The 24,362-nt window shown below is 40.3% G+C and overlaps 2 protein-coding genes and 1 long non-coding RNA gene across 5 annotated transcripts; 2 read left to right on the forward strand and 1 right to left on the reverse strand.

The window, feature by feature from the left end:
• The first annotated feature begins 9,672 nt into the window (after nucleotides 1-9,672).
• lncRNA:CR46393 (long non-coding RNA:CR46393) lies at nucleotides 9,673-10,246 on the forward strand. The gene is made up of 2 exons (NR_167816.1): nucleotides 9,673-10,001; nucleotides 10,078-10,246. It is a non-coding gene; the product is annotated as a long non-coding RNA:CR46393 (long non-coding RNA).
• Nucleotides 9,673-12,961, forward strand: cry (cryptochrome). Its single transcript, NM_169852.2, has 4 exons — nucleotides 9,673-10,001; nucleotides 11,003-11,346; nucleotides 11,503-12,422; nucleotides 12,659-12,961. The coding sequence occupies exons 1-4, from the start codon at nucleotides 9,860-9,862 to the stop codon at nucleotides 12,879-12,881; spliced, it is 1,629 nt and encodes a 542-aa protein (NP_732407.1). The 5' UTR covers nucleotides 9,673-9,859; the 3' UTR covers nucleotides 12,882-12,961.
• Nucleotides 12,953-24,170, reverse strand: vib (vibrator). 3 transcript variants are annotated; one of them, NM_001275797.1, is made up of 9 exons: nucleotides 24,000-24,170; nucleotides 23,534-23,589; nucleotides 17,116-17,146; nucleotides 16,924-17,035; nucleotides 16,708-16,859; nucleotides 16,203-16,283; nucleotides 15,921-16,030; nucleotides 15,678-15,857; nucleotides 12,953-15,550 (listed from the first exon to the last, which is right to left on the reverse strand). In NM_001275797.1, exons 2-9 carry the CDS (start codon nucleotides 23,548-23,550, stop codon nucleotides 15,412-15,414), a joined length of 822 nt encoding a protein of 273 aa, NP_001262726.1. In that variant the 5' UTR covers nucleotides 23,551-23,589; nucleotides 24,000-24,170; the 3' UTR covers nucleotides 12,953-15,411. The 3 variants fall into 3 exon arrangements, with proteins under 3 accessions (NP_001262726.1, NP_001287402.1, NP_524404.1); NM_001300473.1 differs by lacking the exon at nucleotides 16,203-16,283 and adding an exon at nucleotides 16,488-16,565 and having other exon boundaries at nucleotides 24,000-24,077; NM_079680.2 differs by lacking the exon at nucleotides 16,203-16,283 and adding an exon at nucleotides 16,488-16,565 and having other exon boundaries at nucleotides 15,263-15,550.
• Nucleotides 24,171-24,362: the final 192 nt, after the last annotated feature.

Here is a 24,362-nt window from a genome sequence, read left to right on the forward strand (position 1 = left end):
ATCATGCATACATACGAGAATACGAGAATATGGGATACACGTAAGTTACATTAGTCAGTCACTTGCCAGTGGGAAAATTGCTGAGCATGCCAAAAAATACTTGGAGGCTTTGGAGGAAATTGCTATTACAGAAGTGAGAGGCCGGCACGCCCACTTTTGCCGGCACGCCACACCCCCTTCCCCCTCCTCGTCATAGACCTGCATAAATATGCCAAACACATACAGAGTATTCTATCTGCCACTGCGTTGTGTTGGCCATAAATGCTTCATCTTCAACTCATACATATTAAAATCTGGCAAAATAAACTTCAACAGTTCACAAAGCATGGCAGAAAACACAAACATGCTCGTAGGACCCAATGGGTTGGGGTTTTTTTTTTTTTTTTGCGATGGTTTGGGGCTTTTGAAGGGGTGACCCGAGTGAAGCTCATGCATTTTAAAATTCAGCCATTAGAGAAACCAAGTTATTTTGTATGCAGAATATTATTTGGCTTTCGCTCCCCCGTTTCCATTTGAATTTTTGTTATTTTTTGCTTGACATTGCAATAAACATTTCTACTGAACAACCCGCAAAACATTCTACACAAAAGGGAAAAGAGGTGAGACACTTTCGTAGCAATTAAATGTTTTTTTCCCCAATTTGCTGCATAAATCAGTTTTAAATGTTATAGTGCAAATCAACCAAATAGTTTTGTGCGAGGCAAAGGGAAAATGGACACTAAGATAGACGGAGATAGTGAGCTTGGTTTAAATTGGCCCACAACACATTATTCAACAGGACATTCGAGGTAAAGGACAATGGAAAAAGCTGTAGTTTTGTGGCTTATATTTTTGTGGTTTTTAAAATACATAAATTAGTTAAATATGCTGTGAACCTAATGGCATTGAATTATAATTAAATTAAGCATTTACAAGTATAATTTATTAAATGAACAGATAAGGTATTGTAGTTGATTTTATTGTATTGTATTATAGCGATTTGGAAGCCATTATTTTGATTAATTCGTTCAATTAAAGTTTTTTCCTAAATCGTTAAATATCTACTGCTACTCTGAAAAGGGATTTAAATTCCCAATCATGGTTTGCCCAAAAAAGTAGGCAATAATTGCATTAGGTTTGTGACCAATAATTTAAATAGGACAATTTCATCAAAAAAAAAAAAACAAGAAATTTCCTTCGGAAATGAATAAATTTCAAATATTTAATATTATTTTACTAGCACCTACACATGGGGGAAAAATCAAACGTTAGGCTTTTGAGTTGTTTGGTTGGATAATGATGACAATTTGAATATTTATGTTTTTGTAAGCATGAGCATGAGCAAAATTCCGACACACAATATACATTGCCTATGAATAAAGCGGCCCATTGGCTGACTGGAATTATTCAGATATTTATGTGATTTTGGGCAACAAAAAGTTGTGTGTCCATTGTGCGAGAGACCAGGGTTAAAAACAACGAAAGGTAATTTGGCAGTAACAACTTTAAGGCAAACACTTAACTTACTTGCGTGTGTGTGCGAGTGTGTGTGTGTGTTGGGGGGAGAAACTCATTCACCTGCATGATGGGAAGTAAAAAGCAATTTTCGTAACATTTGCATGCCTTAAACTAACACAGACGAATGGAAGAGCGCCAGGATAAGGACGAGCTCCTGACGTTGCGAGGAGCTTGGAAATGAGAATAAGGACGATGGCGCCGGCAAAACACGGCCTACCTTTCCACCTGAGCGGGGATGGCGGGGGCTGACTAAAGGAACTACTGCGTGAGTGTGTGAGTGTGCGTTTTCCGATGTCGGTGTAAGTAGAATGGAGTACGTGTTATGCTGAAAATGCAATTTGCCTTCTGTGCGAAATGTACGGAAAATTTATGCAAATTTCTCCCTTGACCCCGGTGTCGCCCGACCTCACATCACATCACCTCCTCCCCTCATATAACCTGCAACACCGCCGCCAACAAGCGGAAACAGGAAGTGCGACTATTGTTAGGGGTGTATGGGTGTGTGTTAGTTAGTTAGTTGTGTGCGTGCGTGCCCGTGCATCCGTGTGAGTGCTTTCGCTGCATGTGGCTGTGTGAAAGCGCTAAAATGAAAATATAGTGAAATATGCGATAGGAGCGAGCGGGTCTGCCCTGCAGGGTAAATGCTATAACGAAATCATACTTTGCAGGTGATGGGCCATGAAAGTGACCTGGAAATTAAGTGAGAAAAGACTTGATATATGTAGATCAACTAGTGAACTGATTAGAATATGATATGATATATTAAGAACTGAACAATTAGTTCGAATATTCAAGTACTTTCCGATGCGAAGATCAATATCTTCATTAAGCTTATATTATATTTATCTTACGAGTAAGATTATTGTTTTTTCCACTCGCTAATTTGCCAAGTAGCATAATCATTAAATCGCTGCGTCAGAAACGCCCCATATGAGGGTGTGTCAATGGCAGCGATCCACAAATAAGCCCTTCGCGGATGCAACAACTAACGCGACAGCAACAACGCTGTGGGAAAAATGTGTGTTCACAACGTGGTGTAAATTCGCCATCGATAGTTTTGACATTACGTATACGCAACGTTGGTAGCTGTGTGCGAGTGTTACTGCCAGTGCGGCAACCCTGGGCGGCTTTCGGCTCGGGCAGGCGGCACAACGTAAAAAGAGGAAAATTCCAATGAAAAAAGTGGGAAAATATTGCGAACATGGCCGCATTGGTCTGCGCTTGGAGCAGAAACCTAGCCAATGCCAAAGAAATTTGTGTGCGGGCTGAGGGGAAAAAATTGAAAGCCGCCGGTTAGTTCAACAGCGGCACCCGTAACTGTATATGTGTGGGGAACTACACTGAAATTGATATCGTGTTATTAATGATCGAATGAATGTTACTTTAAAATCTATTGAAATATTCATATCTATAGTATATTTTATAGTAGTTAAGAGACACTAGCATGCCCATTTGGGTGATTCGTGCTTGTGGATTGCACTACTAGGGAGAACTGTTTCGCTAACAGCCATCTTCTTCAATTGAATTTGGATTTAAAAGCTGTTTTTTTTTTTATTTGAATTGATTTAGATGCTAGATCTGGCATTTACTCTCAGTGTCTATGTGCGGAATTGTTTATATTGCATTGCACGTGCCTTTGACATGCCGATCCCTTGTCCGTGTCCCTATTTATGGGCCACCGTGTGTGAGTGTGTTTGTCTGTGTTTTGGCTTGTGGGCAAAGAAGTTGAAGCGTATTAGGCAAACACAAGCCTCCGGCTTCTCGCACAAACACTAACACACGTGCTGGCCCCCTCTTTGAGTATGGCTGAGTGTGTATATGTGTGTGTGTTCGAGTGTATGAGTGGCTCCTTTGGTGTGAGCCAAGTGCCAGATAAACGACAGCATTTAATGCGACCAAATCTTTTTAGCGCCGCATCAAGCCATTTTTCAATCCCGATCTGGGCGCAAAGATTAAGTCGTCTTTAAGTCGTCCTGCGCCAGGACTTCTTTACTATGGCAAGGGGAAAACAGAAATAGGGCAGAACTGAACAGAGCTTCGCACAATGGGCGACCTTTAACTCACAATTTAGTAAGCATTTAAAATTTAATACGAGTTTGAAATTTAATATTGCAACCAATTTAAGTTAGTAAACCAAAAGGATTAGACAGCAAGATATCTGATATTACAAATTATTCAATTTGTTGTAATTAATATTTGATTAATGGCTTACACGATATTTTTTTAAGCCGCCATAATATTGCTGCAATCCTGGGATCAGCGTATCGATTTATGTCCATTCCTACATGCACCTGGTAATTTCCAACTGGCACCATTTGCAGTTCTCCACGTCCGAGCAGAAAAATACACTGAGAATGGTAGAAAAGAAAAGTTGAATTTTAGTGTTGTTAAGATGAGTTCAGAACAATTATTTAAACTTTTTGACTTGGCCAGGAATGTTAGGAGTCTGAAAGGCGCAAATGAAGCTTGATAAAAATGGAACTTTTGCAGGGCATCCTGGCATAAAAAGCCGTAGAAGGAAAGTTTCGTTAACATAATTTTATTTTATGAATACCCAGGGAGTGCTGAGTTCCACGTTGCTGAAGGATCCAAGCCATATCCCTGTCTCCCGACCGCCAGCATTTTTAATCACAGAGGATTCCCGTCGCTATCAGTCAGTGTTTGCCGCGCAAAAGTTGTATAATAATATTCATGCTTGACATCAAATTCATTAAGAGTGATTAATATTTGTTAACTGCTGCTGTTGTTTGCTGCTTCTCCCATCTCAGGGCGCACTGCTCCGGCTGCGGCAAAAGGAATATTTATTAAATGGTTTCCCAAAAGAGAATCTCTATCCGAAACTTTATTTCTCCGGCATCGCAGCTCCTCCACTGCGACAGTCGCTGCTTGACGTCCTCTGCCGGCTGCAAATTAATCGCTGACTGAGGATTTACGGCTGGGAATATATCAAGGATACTAGCCAATTTCCCAACTTTCCCTCAAAGAGGGGTCAGGACCCTAAGTCGCTGGACAAATGGCGCCGGCTCCTGGCGATTATGCGGCTTAATTCCTTGCCGGAACGAGGTAAACGTCATGGCTGCCATAAATGCGGCTGGGGCTTCATCATCGGAAAAGTTGTTACAGCTTTTATATCCGCATATCAGTTTTCTGATTGTCGAGAAACTCGTCTGGTTATCGCTACATATTGACGTTCTGAAATCTATATATAAAGTCCTATAATCCTATTCTTATGGTCATGCCCGTCTGACCAATTTTATGCAAACTACTCTCTCTGACATCCATTACAGAAATTAATTAAAAACGACAGAAATGAAATCATACTTTTGCTGTGTTTGATTATAAACTGTTTTAATTCAGCATACGTAATTTATTTTCGTAAATTTAACAATTACTGCAAGGGTATATATTACTTCCTTTCCTGATCCTGTTGTCTCTGTGCTTTCCCTTTAAACAAAGGATCCACAGGATTCGATAGGCTCCATGTGCTGAGTGCAGGCTCTTCGCAATCGTTCCTCCCGCCTGTTGACTTCAAAGGTCCCTTCCGCTTTGCATAAATATTTATGCGAGTTAATTTGTCGGCATATGTGCCAAGTGGGCGGCGGAGGAGAGGTGACCCAAAGAGCGGACCGAAGGGTCAGTTGGGTGCAATCAATCAGACACGAAACAATATTTACAATTTGAAGGCTTAATACGATCCGGTTGACGTCAGTCTGCTGAGTTCAGTGTGCCGCTGTTGGAAAAGTTGATATAAGGCAAAACGGCGAGGGGATGAACTGCGTCGGGTAGTTTTCCTCGCCTGAATGCTCCGTCTGTCCGTGATACCCGCAGGTAAACAAACAAATAAGAGCGAGGTCCTTCGATATCGTACCGCCGGACACCGCCCACGCCCCGCTTGCTGGATGCCACGCCCCCTGACAGACGGCGCCTGCCGTTGACAGCCATAAAAATATAAACACACACACACACACACACGCTCTCAACCAGACGACGCACTGACAGACACGCAACCCGTCGCTTTCGTGCGGGCATAAGTGTGCGTGCGCCAGCCATTTCTACTAAAAATAAACAATAGTCAAAAGCACAGAAAATTACAAAAAATTCCACATAAAAATAACAAGTACAAGGTACTTTCTGAATCCGATAAGCCGGGCTCGAAATACTCTTTCAATCTAAAAATACTCGCAACAAAATCAGTCTAATGGTCTTCACCTCCAAAGTTTTGGCATAAACTAATGTTGAATTAAATTTTTCTTGATACATTAGCCACAGTTTCACTTAAGTGTATAAACAATTCAATACCTTAAGGATCCATTCATGAATCACACTTTAAGTCTAAGTCCTTTTGCATATTGAATGCTTTTCAAGGACCATGTGAATAGAGTAGTTAAGCCCTCTGCCACTGAACGTTTTTACGTATATTACATATATGTATGTCCATAAAATTACATTAAATATTATTGCCATACGGACGGTTTTCCATGGCACTTTCAGATTGTGTATATAGGATTGGGCGGCACAAAGGATCCAATGGTGCGTATAATTGACATATTTGACTGTTTGTTTACCTTGTATTAGCAAAGCCAGTAAGGACGACGAGCAGGACTTACTCAGAAAAGGGAATAAAAGTAATACTGAAAGGGGTTGCTAGGGAAAAAAGGATTTGCTAGGGAAAGCACTGGACATACACACCTTTATAAGAGTCTTTCGTCGTGCAAACGAGGTAGAAGGCAACTTAATTGTAGAGTGAGTTTTTTGTAAAATGAGAGAAAGTTAAAAATATTCATAATGCTAATGAGAGAGACTTACAACATTTGTTTCATTACAAAACGTAATTATTTAAAACCTGTTTTAAGGTTTTGCTTTTTTGGCTTCCATTGCTAACGTCATACGGTTAAGTTAAGGACTTGGATGTCTGGGATTTGTTTTGACAACTTACTCTGGTTTGGGCAGCTTAATCTCCTTTTGGACAGAAAATTCCCTTTAACACGGAGATGAATGTGTGCCTGCGAGTACGGTTTTAGTATAGGGACATTTTGGCATTTGTCAGGTTTCTGTCAAGCTTAATGTGTGCAATGATTATTCATTTAATTGTGTACACATGCAACCAACAGCGACTTCAATCTGACATTGTCAGCCTGTCGGTATCACTCAACAAGAAATTCGATTTCATAACCCGACAACAAAAGTGTGATGGATTGCGTTGCAGACTCGATTGCCTGTGTGCGAGAGGGCTACATCCTTTGAAATGTGTAAAATGGAGGTCGTATAACATAAATTGTTACATATTGTCCGTAAATACTCCAAAGGAAAATTACGCAGGCGAGGAGACAACGGGAATGCAATCTTCAACAACAGCGATGACATTCATTTATCTGTATTTTTCCTTATGAAAGAAGTGATAAATACATTCCCTTATTATAAATTTCATGTTTAATTAAGTTAATATACCTCATATTGGTAAAGGAATATGATATAATGACCAAATAGTAGAACATTGTTGTAGATAGCATTCAACAAACTGCAAATGGGTATAAAATATAATATCTATTAAAAAAAAGGAGAATGCTTTAATACAATAACCAAATATGACTGCATTTTTTCACCATTTCCGCTGACCCATCTTGGTTAAGGAATCTTCATCTGCCAACACTGCTCACTAACAAGCTGCAATCTACAGCCTGGCAATCATGTAATGTAGCGAAGCATCAACACAAACACAGAGACGGTGTGGGCGGTATGTGCTGCTGCTGATTGCACAAAGGATGCCCCTCAAGTCCTTGGTGACGTGTTGAGCGAAAGAATGAAACTAGCAGCCTGTGCCCGGCAGTTCAACGGAAGATCCAGTGCACCTGAACTGGGAACTTGCTGGCTGAAAGATAAATTATGGCATGGGATAACCCGACAATGGCTGAACATTTTGCTTTCCGAGAAGGAAACCTTGGGAAAGCAGCTGCACTAAATAAAGGAAATCCCTTTGAGGGCATGGTCCCACCAGACACAGGAGTATTAGGGAGTTTTCCATCACAATTTACAAATGCAATTCGCAGGATACAGGATCTTTTCCAAGCACAATGGAAACTATGGTAAAGCAGCGGCGATTGAAAAAGTAAAAGCCCTTTCAACGAGTGGTCCCATCTGGTTTATGAGAAATCATATTTAATTTTCTACATGACATTTTATCAGCCAATGTTCAGTAATTTTTCACAGAACAAACTATGAAAGGCTGTCCGTAATCATAAAAAATTCAATTTCGAGGAAATGGTGAGAACTTTGTAAAAATTGGTACCACCTGGCGTATGGGTAAGTGGGTATTCCTTTGCAAGGGACAAGTTCTATTGGAAAAGTTCGACCTGAACGTAAATTAAATGCCAACTATACGAAAATGTCCATGTCAATGAAGTGAAAATTGTGAATAGAAACCCACCTGGCGTATGAGCAATATGAGTTCTTTGAGTATAAGTAATTGTATTTGCTATTCTCAATCTTTAAATTTCCGAAATTTCAATCCCAACCGAGGAACGTAAATTAGTTTCATAAAAGCTAACAAGGCAAGAAAAATTCTTTTGTCCAAAACCTTTCGACTTCACTTCATTGTTCATTTGACCCTGTTTCACTCTGCCTCTGCCACTGTTCCTTTCCCCCGCCCCCTTATAATCCTGGTTTTGGCCATAGTCCAGCCACAGAAGGCTCATCATCGTCGTCGTCATCATTTGAATTCCTCGCCCGATTGTTGCAAGCAGCGCCTGTCGTTGTTGTTGTTGCCAGGACACGTGCATCGGCGAGCTTTGCAGTTGACATTCCGTTACGCACGTTGCCTCCATTTGGTCCTTGTTCTTGTTTTTACTGCTGCTGCTGCTGCTGCTGCTGCTGTCGGTGTCGTTGTCGTTGTCTAGGCAACATGCAATGTGCAATGCTAAAGTTTTTGTGATGCAAGTGCGTAGTTTACTCACAATAAGGCTCGTTGGGACTGTCCAGCGATGTTGGGTATTCGACGTGCGGGGATTTTTTTTTATGGGGGAAAAGCTCACTCAAAGTTGGCAAAGGAGCTGTGGCCCATGCTCGGGTTAACTAACTATGCCAATGCAGGACCATAACCAAAAAGTGCGTCACTACCGAATATTAGCTACTCTATTATATGTTCAAGTGTATTTGGTTTTTCGAAATATTGATAGGAGAATACTGGTATCTAGAATTGCTCATCTTCCATCTTCATCTTTTTCTTACCAAAATAGCTATTTCCAGTATAATTTGTAGAAGAACTAACCAGGAATGGGCTAACCTACTTTTGTAGTTAGGGCGATACTTACTTGCTTTACAAATGAATGTCTGCACAGCACAAATCAAATAATCAATAAATCTTATAACTATTTAAACTTAAATGTATTTACTCATAATAAACAACCAAGTAAATATACCCAAATAGGTAATTATTACTTCAAAGTGATAAGTATAAGCATGCAAACAGCCCATCTCGATCCCACTGCAGAGTTGAGTGCTTGCAAAAGCTCGTCACGTCATAAGCGGCAACAGTTGGGTTCAGTTTCTGGTTCTGTGTGCTCAGAACGCAGTGCCCCACTGTGAGAGCGAAGGGAAGAAGGGGTGGGACAGTCAGCTGGGGGTCGATTCGGGGTGGGGGCTCGGCTCGTTCTCGGCGCAGAGCTAGAAGTGCAGGCAACCGTGGGCAGAGTGCCACACTTATGCTCACACAAGCACCCAAGCACACAGTCGCCCCTTCGCACACACACACACACACACATACAGATCGACAGCTTTGTATTGACGCACTTGAACGGGCTGTTTCTAGTTACCGATTCACAGTACACGCTTCTACACTGGGAGAAAATATGCATGTCCGCAAAATCCTTATCAACTCTCGAATCTTTTCTCGCAGCCATTATAACGAGTTTTAATACTAAATATGCATAGAAATTCAAAATATAAACAATAACAAAAACAAAAACGATATTTGGATGTTATAGAACACTCTTAGTTTTAGCCTGCGTTTGGTTTTGCCCAACTTAAACTTTGGTTATAATATATATAATATATGGAAGTAAGTACTTTTTTTCAGTGTGCGGTTCCCACAGGTCTCTTTCTCGCCATCTCTGTTGCACTCACCGTACTTATGCGATTCATTTTAGCTTATAACGCCGAACACGGGGAACGTTGAGCTGCAGTTGTAGAAACGTTCTCAGCACTCAAATTTCGCATTCACATTCTCATTCGTCAATTAGTTGCCGGCGCGAGCGAATCGTGAGTGCGGAAAAAAGAAAATCTTTTCATCAGCTGGAAAACTGTTCTTCCCGATCAAAACTGGGATTCGGGAGATTTTTGAAGCCCAAAAGCAGGGAACTCCTCACTGATGGCCACGCGAGGGGCGAATGTGATTTGGTTTCGCCATGGATTGCGCCTCCATGATAATCCCGCTCTATTGGCCGCCCTCGCCGATAAGGATCAGGGTATAGCCCTAATTCCCGTTTTCATATTCGATGGAGAGAGTGCAGGTAAGAACTGAGTTTTCGAAAATTTTATTTCGTTGCGCACACATACATGTAGGTATCCAAATTAAATTGATTACAGGTAACCTTGAACTTACCTTGCACTTTCCTAAGTTATTACTTCAAAACTTTTATATGAGATATGGATATCTCATGGAGATATATTTAAAATATTAAGATAATCTTAAAATAATTAATAGATAGCAAAACATCAAAGATAAAATATTATATCTATATATATTTGCTCATACAAAATCATCAGAAGTTTGTGTAAAAATAGATTTTTGGAAAGAGTTTGAAAATTCAACAAAATTAAAATAAAAAACCGTTGGCAACAGAGGGTTAAAATAAATACTTTTAGTTTGATTGCTATTACACGCTCATTCTCCGTATGAGCTAATATCATTTTTTGCGACTTGCATCGGTTATCACATACCACCTCTTTCCGCGACCGCTGCGAATTCAGCGTTTTCGCTGCTTGTGAAAATGGAAAGAGGGCGAGAGCTGCAGGGGCGGAAAATGGAGGGAAAACCTAATGCACTTTTGCATGGTAGAGCAAAACAAACGATGCGCCCTAATGCCATTTGTGGCTGGCGGTTTTGAGAATTTTCCGTCGAATCGCTGGGAGAGAGATATAGAAAGACAATGCAAAATGGGTAGAGACATTGAGTGCAAACCAGAATAGCAGTATAATGCTTGTGTTTAAACAGCTCGCTCACGGAAAAAGTCGGCGAGAAACGGGGATACCTATAGAACCCATCACTTGACCGATAAGCGTCGTTTTGTGGGTAAAAGCGTGAAAACAAATATTACAATGGAAAATGGGCTAAACTGAACCATTTGTTTGCACAAAAGCTGAAAATTTATCTAAAAGGTGGCACTTAAACACACAAACTTGTTTTGAATTCCTAGTTTTGCGAAAATTGTGCACGAAAAAACTTTGAAAATGCATAATTTTTTTTAAATTTATAAATCTTATAAAACCGTTAAATGCTCTTCCTTAACAGGTACCAAGAATGTGGGTTACAATCGGATGCGTTTCCTCCTGGACTCGTTGCAGGACATCGATGATCAGCTACAGGCGGCAACTGATGGACGTGGACGCCTCCTGGTCTTCGAGGGCGAACCGGCTTATATCTTCCGCCGGCTACATGAGCAAGTGCGTCTGCACAGGATTTGCATAGAGCAGGACTGCGAGCCAATTTGGAATGAGCGCGATGAAAGCATCCGTTCTCTATGTCGGGAGCTGAATATCGACTTTGTCGAGAAGGTATCACACACGCTTTGGGATCCGCAATTGGTGATTGAGACCAATGGTGGCATTCCACCGCTGACCTACCAAATGTTCCTGGTGAGTTTAAAGCTCAGTTCTCTAGTTATAATATTCTTTTGAGAATATATCTTTAAAATAAATGTAAAAATATAACTATCTGAAAATTATATAGTCACTGAAAGATACTAATTATTTACATCAAATTATATTTTCGTTTATTTTATTATGTTTTAGCACACGGTGCAAATTATTGGGCTTCCACCGCGTCCCACCGCCGATGCTCGACTAGAAGACGCCACCTTTGTCGAGCTGGACCCCGAGTTCTGCCGAAGTCTTAAGTTGTTCGAGCAGCTGCCCACGCCGGAGCACTTCAATGTGTATGGAGACAACATGGGCTTCCTGGCCAAGATTAACTGGCGCGGCGGAGAAACACAGGCCTTACTTCTGTTGGATGAGCGTCTTAAAGTGGAGCAGCATGCGTTTGAGCGTGGATTTTATCTGCCCAACCAGGCACTGCCCAATATCCACGACTCGCCAAAATCGATGAGCGCCCATCTGCGCTTTGGTTGCCTTTCGGTACGTCGCTTCTACTGGAGCGTCCACGATCTCTTCAAGAATGTCCAGTTGCGCGCCTGTGTGCGGGGCGTTCAGATGACTGGCGGCGCGCACATCACGGGACAGTTGATCTGGCGAGAGTACTTCTACACCATGTCGGTGAACAATCCAAACTACGATCGCATGGAGGGCAATGACATCTGCCTGAGCATCCCGTGGGCTAAGCCGAACGAAAATCTCCTGCAGAGCTGGCGTTTAGGCCAAACGGGATTCCCGCTCATCGACGGCGCCATGCGACAACTCCTGGCCGAGGGATGGCTCCACCATACGCTGCGCAACACCGTGGCCACCTTTCTCACGCGCGGCGGTTTGTGGCAGAGCTGGGAGCATGGACTGCAGCACTTTCTGAAGTATCTGCTGGATGCGGATTGGTCGGTCTGCGCTGGCAACTGGATGTGGGTATCCAGCTCGGCGTTTGAAAGGCTGCTGGACTCCTCCCTGGTCACCTGCCCGGTGGCATTGGCCAAGCGACTTGATCCGGATGGCACCTACATCAAGCAGTACGTCCCGGAGTTGATGAATGTGCCCAAGGAATTTGTGTAAGTTTATATAATGAAAATTCCATATAACAATTTAAGTACTTAGATATAATAAAAATACTGATGGTATACTTGTCGTATACGCAATATATGATGACTCCTTTGTCGTCTTTACTTATGATTCGTTAAAGTGTTCAACAATCTCAAGCAACCATTTGAACTATATATATTTTTAATTCGTTTATTCGTGCTTTTGTTATATTTTTTAAATTATAAATCCCATTTTATATTTTCAGTCACGAGCCCTGGCGAATGTCTGCCGAGCAGCAGGAGCAGTACGAGTGCCTGATCGGAGTCCATTATCCGGAGCGGATCATTGATTTGTCCATGGCCGTAAAGCGAAACATGCTGGCCATGAAGTCTCTCCGAAATTCGCTGATCACCCCGCCGCCGCATTGCCGACCATCCAACGAGGAGGAAGTGCGTCAGTTCTTCTGGCTGGCCGACGTGGTGGTTTGAAGGAGTACAAGTGGGATGACCAATCCAATTTTAATTCGATTTCACAATAAAGAAACTATTACCAGTGAAATATTATATATAATTAATAATGCTTTATTTTCTTCAATTAAAATAAGTACTACAATACAATTTGTATCCGTTTTATTTGGTTTCGTTTTACTTTTAACAGCTTATAACGTGTTACTCATATATCAATTTTATTCAGCTTATTTTAAAAATCGTTTATGGTGTATATATATATAATTATTATTATCATCTGTATTACGTTGTCAAATTATACGTTAATTAACAGCATTAATTAAATAGTTTTTGCTTTTAATTGGGTCTTTCATACGAGAAAAATTGAACGCGAAGTATTTCAAATATTGAAATTTATTTTATGTCGATCTATTGATCCTGGCTTCGTTTGCCTTTCGTTTAATGAGAGATTCTATCTTTATAATTTGTCTAAATTGTTGTGTATATTTTATTTTAATGCCTAAATTTTGGTGTTCCTTCTAGATGTGTGCCTTTCGAATGAGATATTGGTAGGGGTTGATGGGACCTAAAAGGAGTTATTGTTGAAGTTTGAGTCCCTCGACAGTTTGCTACAAATAAAGTTTGAGAAAATCTAAACTCGACCACGCCGAGCTTTTCGCTCATTCCCCTACCAGCGACTTAATCGCAATAGTCCTTTGTAGGAAGTAAGCATTCGTTTTAGACATTCGACATCCTGCGAATTAGTTGAAGTAAATTCGAGTAAACATTTAGAGCGTTGCTTGGCAAAAAGTTATTTTTCTGGTAAATGTAAATTTCACACACACACACATTGCGTAATATACGATAGCTGAATAAATAATGGAACCAACCAATTCAATCAACAAACGAACAAGGAAGGAACGAGAACTCACAGAAAATAACAATTTGATGCAATTTATACTTTATGGAATATCTCGTAACGCATTATACTTTTATCAATATTATATTTTTTAAGTACTCTCCCCAGCTTCAAGTGTCCTCTCTGTATGTATGTACAAATGTATAGTATTGTGCTGATGCAGATGCATTCGGTGTGCTAAGTGGATGTCTGTGTGTTCGAACCGATTGGCTATAAAAATAAAATGCTGCTTGTCCCCATTTCGTATGCAATACTTGTTAAAAGCCCCCGGATTTCCCAACCAGCCCATCTACAATCCCCACTACCAGTACCATATAGTGCTAGCTGACTGCTTTAAGCCTATGAGGTTCAATTAAATTCACTTGCTGTTTAATTTCTCATTCTACTGGGCACCTGTTCGCTCATTTGTGTGTTTTAAGATCATGAAAATATAGCATCACTAATGATTGATTACGTTAAAAGCTTTCAATATTTTTGGCTTTGATAGAGGTTATAGCTTCAAAATGGACGTTTCATAGATAGATCATTAATTTTACATAGACTTCAAGAGCTATTTCTTTGTTTGAGCAGAACTACGTAGGCAGATAGTAAAAAGTACGAGGCGACTTTCAGGATATGTGGCTATAGCAGAAGAGTGCGGTGTATCTAAGGTGGTTTAATTCAAGGATTCCTCTTGTTTGGGCATTTCAGATATTGGCAGTTATCTAGTGTTGTTTGGTGTCTTTGAAAACTGTTCGAAAATGGAATAACAAATAATCTTGGGCAATTCCCATTACAATATGAAGTTGTTATTCTTCGCAGCCAGATGGACTGTAATGCAATCGTAGATCACAGCTAACTCCACTCGCAAGCGGTTCATAAATCATTCAAGCTAACCCATGAAAGGCAACTGTTTGCCAAGTCAATCCAGGCCAAGACCCCCCAGACTCTCCTCGTATTCGTGGTTATCTTGGGATTGGATTGTTATACATTGACTTTTTGAAATGCAAATCACATGCAGACCACAGATGCATAGCCAATGAATGCAAATAGACAAAGACCTGCATAGGCTCCTATTTACATACATGTTCTCAGAAAATCACATATTCAAACTGCTCCTATCTCCCACCTCTTGCCCTCCCCTGCAGGTCGGATGTTTGCGTTTAACTTTTTACATTAACTGTCATTTGGTTTATTTCACAATTTACAAAATGCAACTTAAACAATGGTCTTAGACGTGGTGCTGGCCATGCGTGGAGGAGAGTGTCGTCAACAGATGTCCTTTGTGTTGTTCGGCATCCTGGTTACATTTTACATACAGTGCAGTGGAAGGAACTTAACTAACTTACTGCGGTTGCAACCGTTTCTCGGGTTCTTTAATTTGTTGTCGTGTGCTACACTAGTACTAAGCTTTGCTGCTGCGGTTGCCGTACACTTGGTGTTCGCTTAGTTTGCCTTTGTTTCAGTTGACGCTGCTGTGGCTTCACATTGCTTTAATTTTGTTTCATTTTGTTTTCATGGTGTTAGTTTATATCGTAAATTTATTTATGCAATTTTATCTCAATTTCATTAATCTGTTTTGCTTTGTTTTGCTTTTCTTTGCCTTTTAGTTTTGTTTTCTTGTTTTGCCTGATTTTTACATACACATATTTTGTTTACAATTTTCTACTAGACTTAATCGGCATCCGCGCGCATACCCCGCACCTCGCCCACCTGCCGCGCCTTGTCCAGCTCCTCCTTCGTCTGGTCCTCGATGGCGCGAATGTCCTCCATTGTTAGACCGTACCAGCGATCGGTTGAACAGAAAACTTGGCTAAAAATAGAAATGAAAAGACGATCAATAAGGAGTTTCCATCCAGGGCATACTAAAAAGGTATTCATGCATATCGAACTTTATAGATTTTAAGCAGTTCAAGGATATACAATTTCAAGACTATTACCGATGGAAGTTTGTAAAGAGGCGACGCTCCGATTTCTGTATGAAATTCTCTACTCTTGTTTGCAGGCCGAACCATTTGAACTCGCACGTGACCAGCTTGTAGCAGGTCATGACAGGATTAACATGCTTTTTCCAGTCGGATCCCACCAGGGGACCGCGGCCCGTCTTCTTTGACTGGTAGCTGAAAGGATGATCGAAACGTAAATTTCTAATTCACATCACATTATTCAATATTAACGCTTACGTGGTTGGATCCTCATCGGGCTTGTAGTCCGCGGGCAGCACCGGATCGTTGGCAATGTCGATGTGCACTATCTCTCGCACTTTCAGCTTATCCGGCGTCAGCTCGTGCACCTGCAATATCGAAGAGCCATGGCGATATATCTTAGATCCATACATTTTATTAACTTATCGAACACAAAAAGCGTTTACTACATAGACATGAACATGGATCGATGGCGGATAAGAACTACAAAGCCGAATCGAGCAGAGACAGCAAATGAAATACAAAACAAACGAAACTTACGTTGTCAACAGTGCCAAGGTCATTTTCTATGTGTTGCGAATAAATGTCTATTTTAAAGTTTTTATCCATATAACCAGGATTCTTAATCGATAACCAAAGGATTACAAAACCAAACCAAAAAAGCCAAACAAAATGATGGTAGGATTTTGACAAAATCATATTGCAGGATGATCGAGTTAGTAGTTAGTTTTCACAAATAAATGTAGGGTTGAGATGTGATGATGTTATGGAGAGAAAAGAAGAAAACACACGTTAGTCATATCATGCTGTGGATTCTTGACTTACATTTTCTGAATCGCCCGCATCTCCGACGTGCAGAGTGTCGATGATTATTTTGAAAGCATCTTTCATAAACTTGGGGTTCTAGAAATTCAATATAATCACAGTAATCATCAGGTTGCCTCACATTGCAGTACATTGCTAATGCTAAACCAATTCATTTGTTGATTTGTTTCTAACCCCCATTTTGTTACAACTATTAAATTTAAGTGCTCTCCCCATTTACCGTGATAATCGTTCGACAATAGGGATAGGCATTCCATGCCTCCTCGTGGATCTCCAATGAGCCCTTGGGTGCCAATAGTCTTATGTAGGCTGGAACTTTTGATTGCAGATGGTAGATCTTATATGTATATTGACCGGAATTGTATTTGCCACCTGTAGGAATCGAAAAACTCTCTGTTAGCCCGCAACTATTCATTACCAATCGGTATTTGCTTACCCAGCAGGGGAAAATCTTCGAAGGGTTCGTTTTTTAACACCTCGATGCCCTCGCCGCCACCCGTATTCTCCTTTGACGCCTCGGCCACCGAGAATAATTGTGCAACTTGATACTGTGGAGCAGAAAAAAAAAGGAGTTGGGAAAATTGTTATCCTCGTGACAAGGGGCTTTTTGCCCAGTTAACTCTCTTACCTCTTCCACAGTCAATGGCAAAGTCACACGGCTGCAACGAGAAAAAAAAATGAATATGTCAGCGAATGTGTGTGTAAAGGCTACGTGATTTTAATTAAGTTTAATATAACCATTTTAATTAAATACCATGCCTGTGCATAAAAAGCTGTTGATACCTTTCGCGCTACTTCGGGTGTATGGAGTATATCGAGTTTAGTACGAGGCGGAATATACAAATTATTAGCAATAACCAGTGAAATGCAACCAGTTATTATTGCTCTATTTAAAGGAGCGGTATTCAGACTACGTTTTAGTAGTAAATATGCCAGTGTCTTTTGTGCAAATAAATTAAATATGCATTCAGAAACAATAAATGTCACCCACTCACTACATGCAAATAGTTTAGACTGCATTTCTTTTAGTTTACAACAGGTGTACTTAAATCTCGATGGTTTTTCTGTTTGTCAATAAATAATCCGCTTTGTAATAGGAACGCTTTCCTCTTAAGGCCAACTTTGAATTGTCTGTTCCACTTTAAGTTCTAAGTAGCAAGGCACACAAATTGCCTCAAATTACAAGCCCTCTACTCTGGTTTTACATTTTCTAAGGCAATCAACTCAAGCCCCAAAGTATGCAGCACCTATTCAAACAAGGAATCTTGAGACTACTTGCAAGAATGACCATCGGTAATTTTGGCTAGAGCCAATCAATCGTGGCCAATTGATACTTGTTGAGATAAGATCTCAGGTAATTTATATGAGCACTTAATACAAACTGTTGAAAAAGGTTAATATCACTGCACGATTTAAACGATATATTTTTAATTAAAAGCTTACACGAGTGGGCGGAGCATTGGCATTGAAAAGAAACAAAAACAAAGGGTTTCCACAGCATAAAAGCTTCACAAGCCTTTTTGCATTTTATTTGCATGCATATGAGTTTGAACACGCCAAACCGAAAACCCACCCACTTCCGGGCCACATACTCATCCTCTAATTACCAAAAAGGTTGCCAGGCAGCAAAAGAGTAGGAAAAAGCGGCGAAAAGTGTTCTGGGACCTCCATATACATAATTATGCCAGCCTTGAAACTTGTACGCATCGCTTGACTTTTGTTGCGGTTTTGGCGGGGACAATTTAATTGCAAAAAATTAATTTTTTACAACGAATATGAAATGCTCTTAAAGGATGGAAAAAAGTCTATTAACTTTTATAGCTTTGAGTTTAGAAACTTTACTTTAATAGAACAAAAGAGGATTAAAACCTGTAACCTATATTATCATCGCTTTATAATCTCCTGCCAATGTTTCCATTTTGAGAGTTAATGACGCAAAAATGTTCTATGCATTCCCAAACTTTTTTGATGGTTTTTTAATTTTTTTTTATAGAGAAATAGTTAGGCCAAAGTTCTTTAATTTTGATACAGCAAGCATAAAACTGTGATGAGTGAAAAAGAGGAGCATAAAAACCTCTGGTATTTCGCCTTGATCTCTGGGAATTTACAACCCGTAGTCGCAATGTTGAAATTTAGCTACAAACTGTAAGCCAAGGAAAGTCAACAGTCAACGGCTTGGCAAATGAAATATTCCCCGGCAAATAAAGGCCAAATTGCTCCCCGGTGCGAGGGAAGCCTTGGAATGCATTCGCAAGGTGCGAACTGGAGCTCCTTGGCCATAAAGAACCTGAACCTCGTGCTGGCCCGGCTTTATGGGCTGTCAGCCGTTCTCGCCTCCCCACACATAATACACATAATACACGGCAAATGCCAAACAATGAGACACAAGAAAACACGACACGACTCGAGAACAATCAAAGTGATGTGGCGAAAGTGGGGGAAATTCGGGCCTTTGCTTGCCGGTTGTCTTGCAGACGCAATTAACCTTTTGGCCCACTGTTGACACTCGTAATGATGTGTTTCCTAATTGCCAGTCGACTCGAGCAACTGGTGGGCGTGGCAGAGGGACAGAACCAGGCGCTTTAATGCTGCCTACTCAAAAGTTGGCCAACTACGCGCCGGCCCTGAAAAGGTTAAAGTTCTAAGAGCACTCTTTTTATGGCGGTAGGGGATCAAGTTCAACTTTCGGCCGAGTTCATCTGGGGGGTTATTCTCCAAACAAGGTGGATGATTTAGGAGTGTGTGCGTGTCGGGGGAATGGGGCTCCAAAAAGTTGGAACTATAAAGGGACTTAGGGAGAGGTAGAACATTGTATTGCGGTGTTTAATTGTTAATGAAGTTATTCGGAACTTTACTTAATCATTGCATAATCAAGAGGAACGATTTGAGCTCTTGTGGTGTGTGTGTGTTCAACGGGTTGGAATTAAAGTTTTCGCTTAAGTCATTTAAAACGGAAATTCTAAGGTAAATTGCTTATGCTTTGCATTTTTGGTCAATTAACAACAGCCCATCTATACTTATGTAAATAAATGCCTAAGTAATTCCAAATAAATATTCGAAATGGTTACCATCCAATTTAATTACCCATTTATGTGCCAACGTATCATCAATTCATTTAATTATGCAAACAGTATAACTTTTCTTTTCAACAAATTTCCACGCAGCATTTGTCGTTCAATCAAATCTGATTGTAAAACTTTAGCGCAAAAAATTGCCCATAAAAATTGGTCTTCTGCACAAACTTTTCCTGTTCCGCAAAAAAAGAAAGCATTTCATTTCTTGAAAGGCAAAAAAACTTGCTAAAGCTTAAAACCCAGAAGAGGGAAAACCATTAGAGGACAAACCAGAACGTGTTTTTGTGACAAAATCGCTGTTCCAATAAGTTTAGTGGTAAATAAATTTCCCTGAAATTGTCGAAACAACATTCAACTGGGTTGAACAACATCAGCAAATGCGAGAGATCAAACGATATAGTCGCGTTTCTCCATGGGGTTTTTGGGTTTCCTATGAATCACAGCACAATCAGAGCATTGAAGAAATTATGCAAATCAAAAATAGAAACATACAACAAATCCCCACACATGAATGGTGGTAGAGGGGGGCCAAAAAGTACAAAAGTACAAAAGTAAAGCAAAAACAAGCGTCTGAGAATATTGAAGAACTCTTAATGAGACCAAAGTTGCCGAAAGAAACACTCGGGAGACCCCTTGGCACTCAACCCTCTTTTGTGGCCATGAACAAGGGAAATTGTTTGCTCTTGTTGGCATAATTGAAAATGGAAAGTGATTGTTTGGGGCTCTGTGGTCTTCGCATCCCAAAGAGGTGGTGTGTGTGTGTGTGTGTGGTGTGTGGTGTGTGAGTTGTGTGGGTGGGTCGAGGGGAAAGCTAGTGGCCAAGGCTCTTGTGGTGGCCATTATTGAGCGACGCCCACTGGCCATTGTCGCAATTGAAGGCCGAAGCCAAGTAATAATTGATTTACCCGCAATAAAGATGTCACACAGAGATTGCTCAGTCGATTGTTCAGTGAATAAGGCAGCAACGAGTCATTCGAGCTTGAAATTAAAGCATTTGTGCTAAACCTTCGTCTAACTAACAATACATATAACAAAACGATATTATCCCTGTTAAGCAGTAGGTGTTTGCATTAACATAAGTAGATATTCTGATGTGTTTATAATTTAAGCCATTTACAAGCCATAAGTAATTAGCTATCTAAATAGCCAAACCATTTATATACTATTCTTAAGCGTAACTGATAACTGACAAAGCTCATATGGAAATCAAGTGAAATTATAATATGGCCATGCACCATTGAAGAGAAGTTGTTTTTTAAATCAAGGCCGCATTTCGCGGTTTGCCCCCATTCGGATAATAGCATACTATGTATCTCCATATTTGGAGCCCAATTATGCTGGCGCTTAGTAGCCGGCACGCTCAATTGCCAAACATTTTCGAAACAACCGAAGCCCGAAACACTCGAAACGTGTAATGAGTACAGTGCCGATGTGAAGTAAAACGACGCATTGAAGTCGAAAGCCAAACACTGCGTGTTATCTTATCGCAGTACATAAAAAAGCGCACAAATGGCGGAACTAAATTGGAGCTCGTGCCATTTTCAAATTGATTGCTGGCTGGGCGAGCGGGGAGGGCGAAGGGAGAACTGTATCTGACGGATACATGTGTGGTGTACAAAGAGGCCAATCAGTTTGGGGCAGTAAAAGTCACGCTACAGCTGGTTTATGACGAGCACCATAAAGGACCGACATTGAAAACAACAAGCTTTTGCTTTCAGAGATCAAAGTTGAGACGGTTGAAAGTTGAAAAAAGAAACCTGCACTCACACCAACTTTATTGTCGCAAAAACGTGGCCTATGGACGAGGGTAAATGAATTTGCTTGATGGTTGGCCGTACAGCAATAAGATCGATTTCATTAAATTCTAAGAATATATAATCTATTTGAACCATTGTTTATTTATTTAAACTTTCCAGCCAATTGCTGATATAATCACGTAAATATAGTTAACATTATTGGCTTGATTCCACAATAAATTCTGTATTCTAAATTCACTAGCTATATTTACTATGTCAACAAATAAAGTGCAGCACTTTAAACATTTTGTGAACAATAAAACACAATTTCAGATAAATCATGCCAAGTGCAGACTATCACAATTCGTTGTTGTTACCTTTTCAGCTGCTTTTTATTCATTTGGCCACTTTGCCCGCCGGCCATTCAAAATTGTTTATCAGCCTGCAGCAACCTGTGATGCGGCACGCGTTGCCTTTATTTGCACCTTTGTTTTTCATTTAATGACGATGCTGAAATGTTCATTGCCAAATGGTTTACACGCCAACAGGCGGCAGACGAAAAAAAATGCGAAAATCTGGCAGGAAAAACATTTTGAAATGCAAATGCTACGGGCTTCGGATTCGTGTTGGGATTACGGCGTCGAGAACAATTAAACATTAATGCCTCTCGTGAAGACTGCCCGTCAACTTATGCGTATTTAAATAAATAAAATAAAAAAAATTTTATTGTGCAGTAAAATGCAGTTGCCTTAAATCTTCCATATTCTCTGTTAAAAATTTCGAGCAATACAAAACGTTCCCAGAAATGTATATTATTTAAAGACCGGCAGAAGTATATTTTCACCTATACTTCATGAGCTTTAGTTTACTTTTTGGTCGTTGCACACTTGAATACATATCGTACACCATATGATAAATATTAATGATATAAATACATTTTATGGGTAATCTAAATAGGAATTGTGTACATTTCTGTGAACGAACGCTGTAATGAACTACCAAATGCCACGGATTTTTCGCTAGCTTTTAAAAATTTTCCATTTTAAAATTTTTCCATATCATTTCTTCTTTATGATTAATGATATACCTATGTTTTTGTTGCAATAATATTCTTAAATGATATGTAATTAAAAATAAGCTATACAATACAAGCTTAGCAACACAAAAGTAGAAATCGATTTCTGTGTACTTTAAGCCAGAAACCGATCGTATGAGAATTAATAGCTTACAAAACCGATACACTTAACACCTATCAGTAAAAGGTGCTGTTTATATACAATTGAGTTTCCATTATAAGATTGATGCGAATGATTGCGCATACGAAAAATGATAAGACCGAGATTGTGTGTTTGAGCTTTCAGTTTCAATCTCCTGTATGCAAGCCGCTCGGATTTTCCTTGATTTTCCGACAGCTGTCAAAGTCAAAGCAATTATAAGCCGAGCCATTTGATGTCAGACTTTTGACAATTTCCGTTAATAAATTAAAAGTATCATTGCCAAAATGGGAATGTGAGGGTGGCAAACGTGAGCCATTTGCAAATGAGAAGAATGTATGAGAAGAATGTCACCTGGTGCTTTGCGACCGAAAAGGATTAAAGATGCACGATGAGTCAGTTTAGTGGGGTTAACGCAACGACCTTATCGCACTTAACAACTTGTTTGATTAAAATCGCAGGGCCCAAAGCCGAAAAGAGAGTAATGGGAAAAGAGAGGCGCAAAAGAGAGTGACTCACTGAAAAAGTCGACAACGTGGCGTCGCCGAGCGCCTAAAAAGCATTATCTTTACGTATATAGTATAGATTATCGATGATTCAAAGGAGTTTCCAAAACTAATTAGCAGTGGCATTGGTTATAAGAAGTAAGTTTTGGCTTACGTAGCTCCAAAATGTGACTTAAACTCATTACGTCATCGCCACAGCTGCAAAATACCTGAGATAGAGCGAGATGGAAAGAGAGGGGGTGTGCGGAAAAGGGGGCGTCAGGGGGCTGATAAGAAAACGGTTCTGTTGTTGTTGCGGAAAATGCCCGCAAACTTAAATACAACAAAAGCAACTACTGAGAGAACTGAGAGAGCAGCAACACACGCGACCAGAGAGAAATGGAGAGAGCGAATGTCACGAAGAGAGTGTAAAATCGATTTGTCACAAATAATTTGCGGCTTGCCCAGATTTTTTTTTGCGATTTAAACATCAAATAATCACAGGTAAATGGTAAAAACATACAGTTTTGTACTCACAATTCTTTGATCTGCATCTTTGCCAATTATTATCCGGTATTTTCCTGCTTGATTCGCTGCGAGAGAGTACAAAATACAGAATTAGATTTAATGCGAATTCGCTGGCGGATTTCAACTAAATTGTAGCATTTATTATTTCCAAATATAAATGCACTTGCACTCTACGCTTAACCTTCGCACGCACTTTCTATATTTAATTTACATATATATCTGCCAATAACACTTTGGTGTTTTTGTTTCGCTGCCAAATCGCTGCGCCCGCACTTTTTGTTTATGTTTGGCCAAGCCAACTTTAGTTTAGTTAGCCAATTGGGATTCTAATGCTTTTTCTCCAATTGTCGGCTAAACGCACGAGTCATATGCACACACACACTCTCTTGCAAATACACACGCACACACAGCGGGCGGAATATCAATAGCAATTTATGCGATTTGCCGCTGATTTATTACTTAAGTGATGACGTACAACTGGGGAGTGCGATTGGCCTGGTATCGGGATCGGTACGCGTTTGCAAATCGGCGGCAGTAATATACTAGTAATGAGTTTGTTATTTAGCTACTGCGTGTCCGGAGCGGAGCTAAAGTTCGATGTTCGTGCAAAACACTTCGATTCCGATAGGCGGATGCTATCGATTTCGGCGATGCCCCTTGGTCACACTTGGTGGTGGGCGCTGCCCGTCGCCGACTATCGATAGCACAAGCGGGTTATCTAGGTGTGCGCAGCTTGTTAGGGTGACTCATGCTGTTAAAATTATTATAAAAAGTTAATGAATATAATATAGTTATAATAAAATTATATATAAATCTATAAGATCAAAGATCATCAGTT

This window comes from Drosophila melanogaster, chromosome 3R (genome assembly GCF_000001215.4).
Source record: "Drosophila melanogaster chromosome 3R".
Taxonomy (NCBI): domain Eukaryota; kingdom Metazoa; phylum Arthropoda; class Insecta; order Diptera; family Drosophilidae; genus Drosophila; species Drosophila melanogaster.

Coding starts and splice junctions, on each gene's coding strand:
- cry (NM_169852.2), top strand. CDS start 9,860: ATGGCCACGCGAGGGGCGAATGTGATTTGGTTTCGCCATGGATTGCGC. Junction 11,347..11,502: donor TGACCTACCAAATGTTCCTG/GTGAGTTTAAAG, acceptor ATTATGTTTTAG/CACACGGTGCAAATTATTGG. Junction 12,423..12,658: donor AATGTGCCCAAGGAATTTGT/GTAAGTTTATAT, acceptor TTATATTTTCAG/TCACGAGCCCTGGCGAATGT.
- vib (NM_001275797.1), bottom strand. Junction 16,284..16,707: donor ATTGTCGAACGATTATCACG/GTAAATGGGGAG, acceptor TTATCGATTAAG/AATCCTGGTTATATGGATAA. Junction 15,551..15,677: donor CTCTTTACAAACTTCCATCG/GTAATAGTCTTG, acceptor TTCTATTTTTAG/CCAAGTTTTCTGTTCAACCG.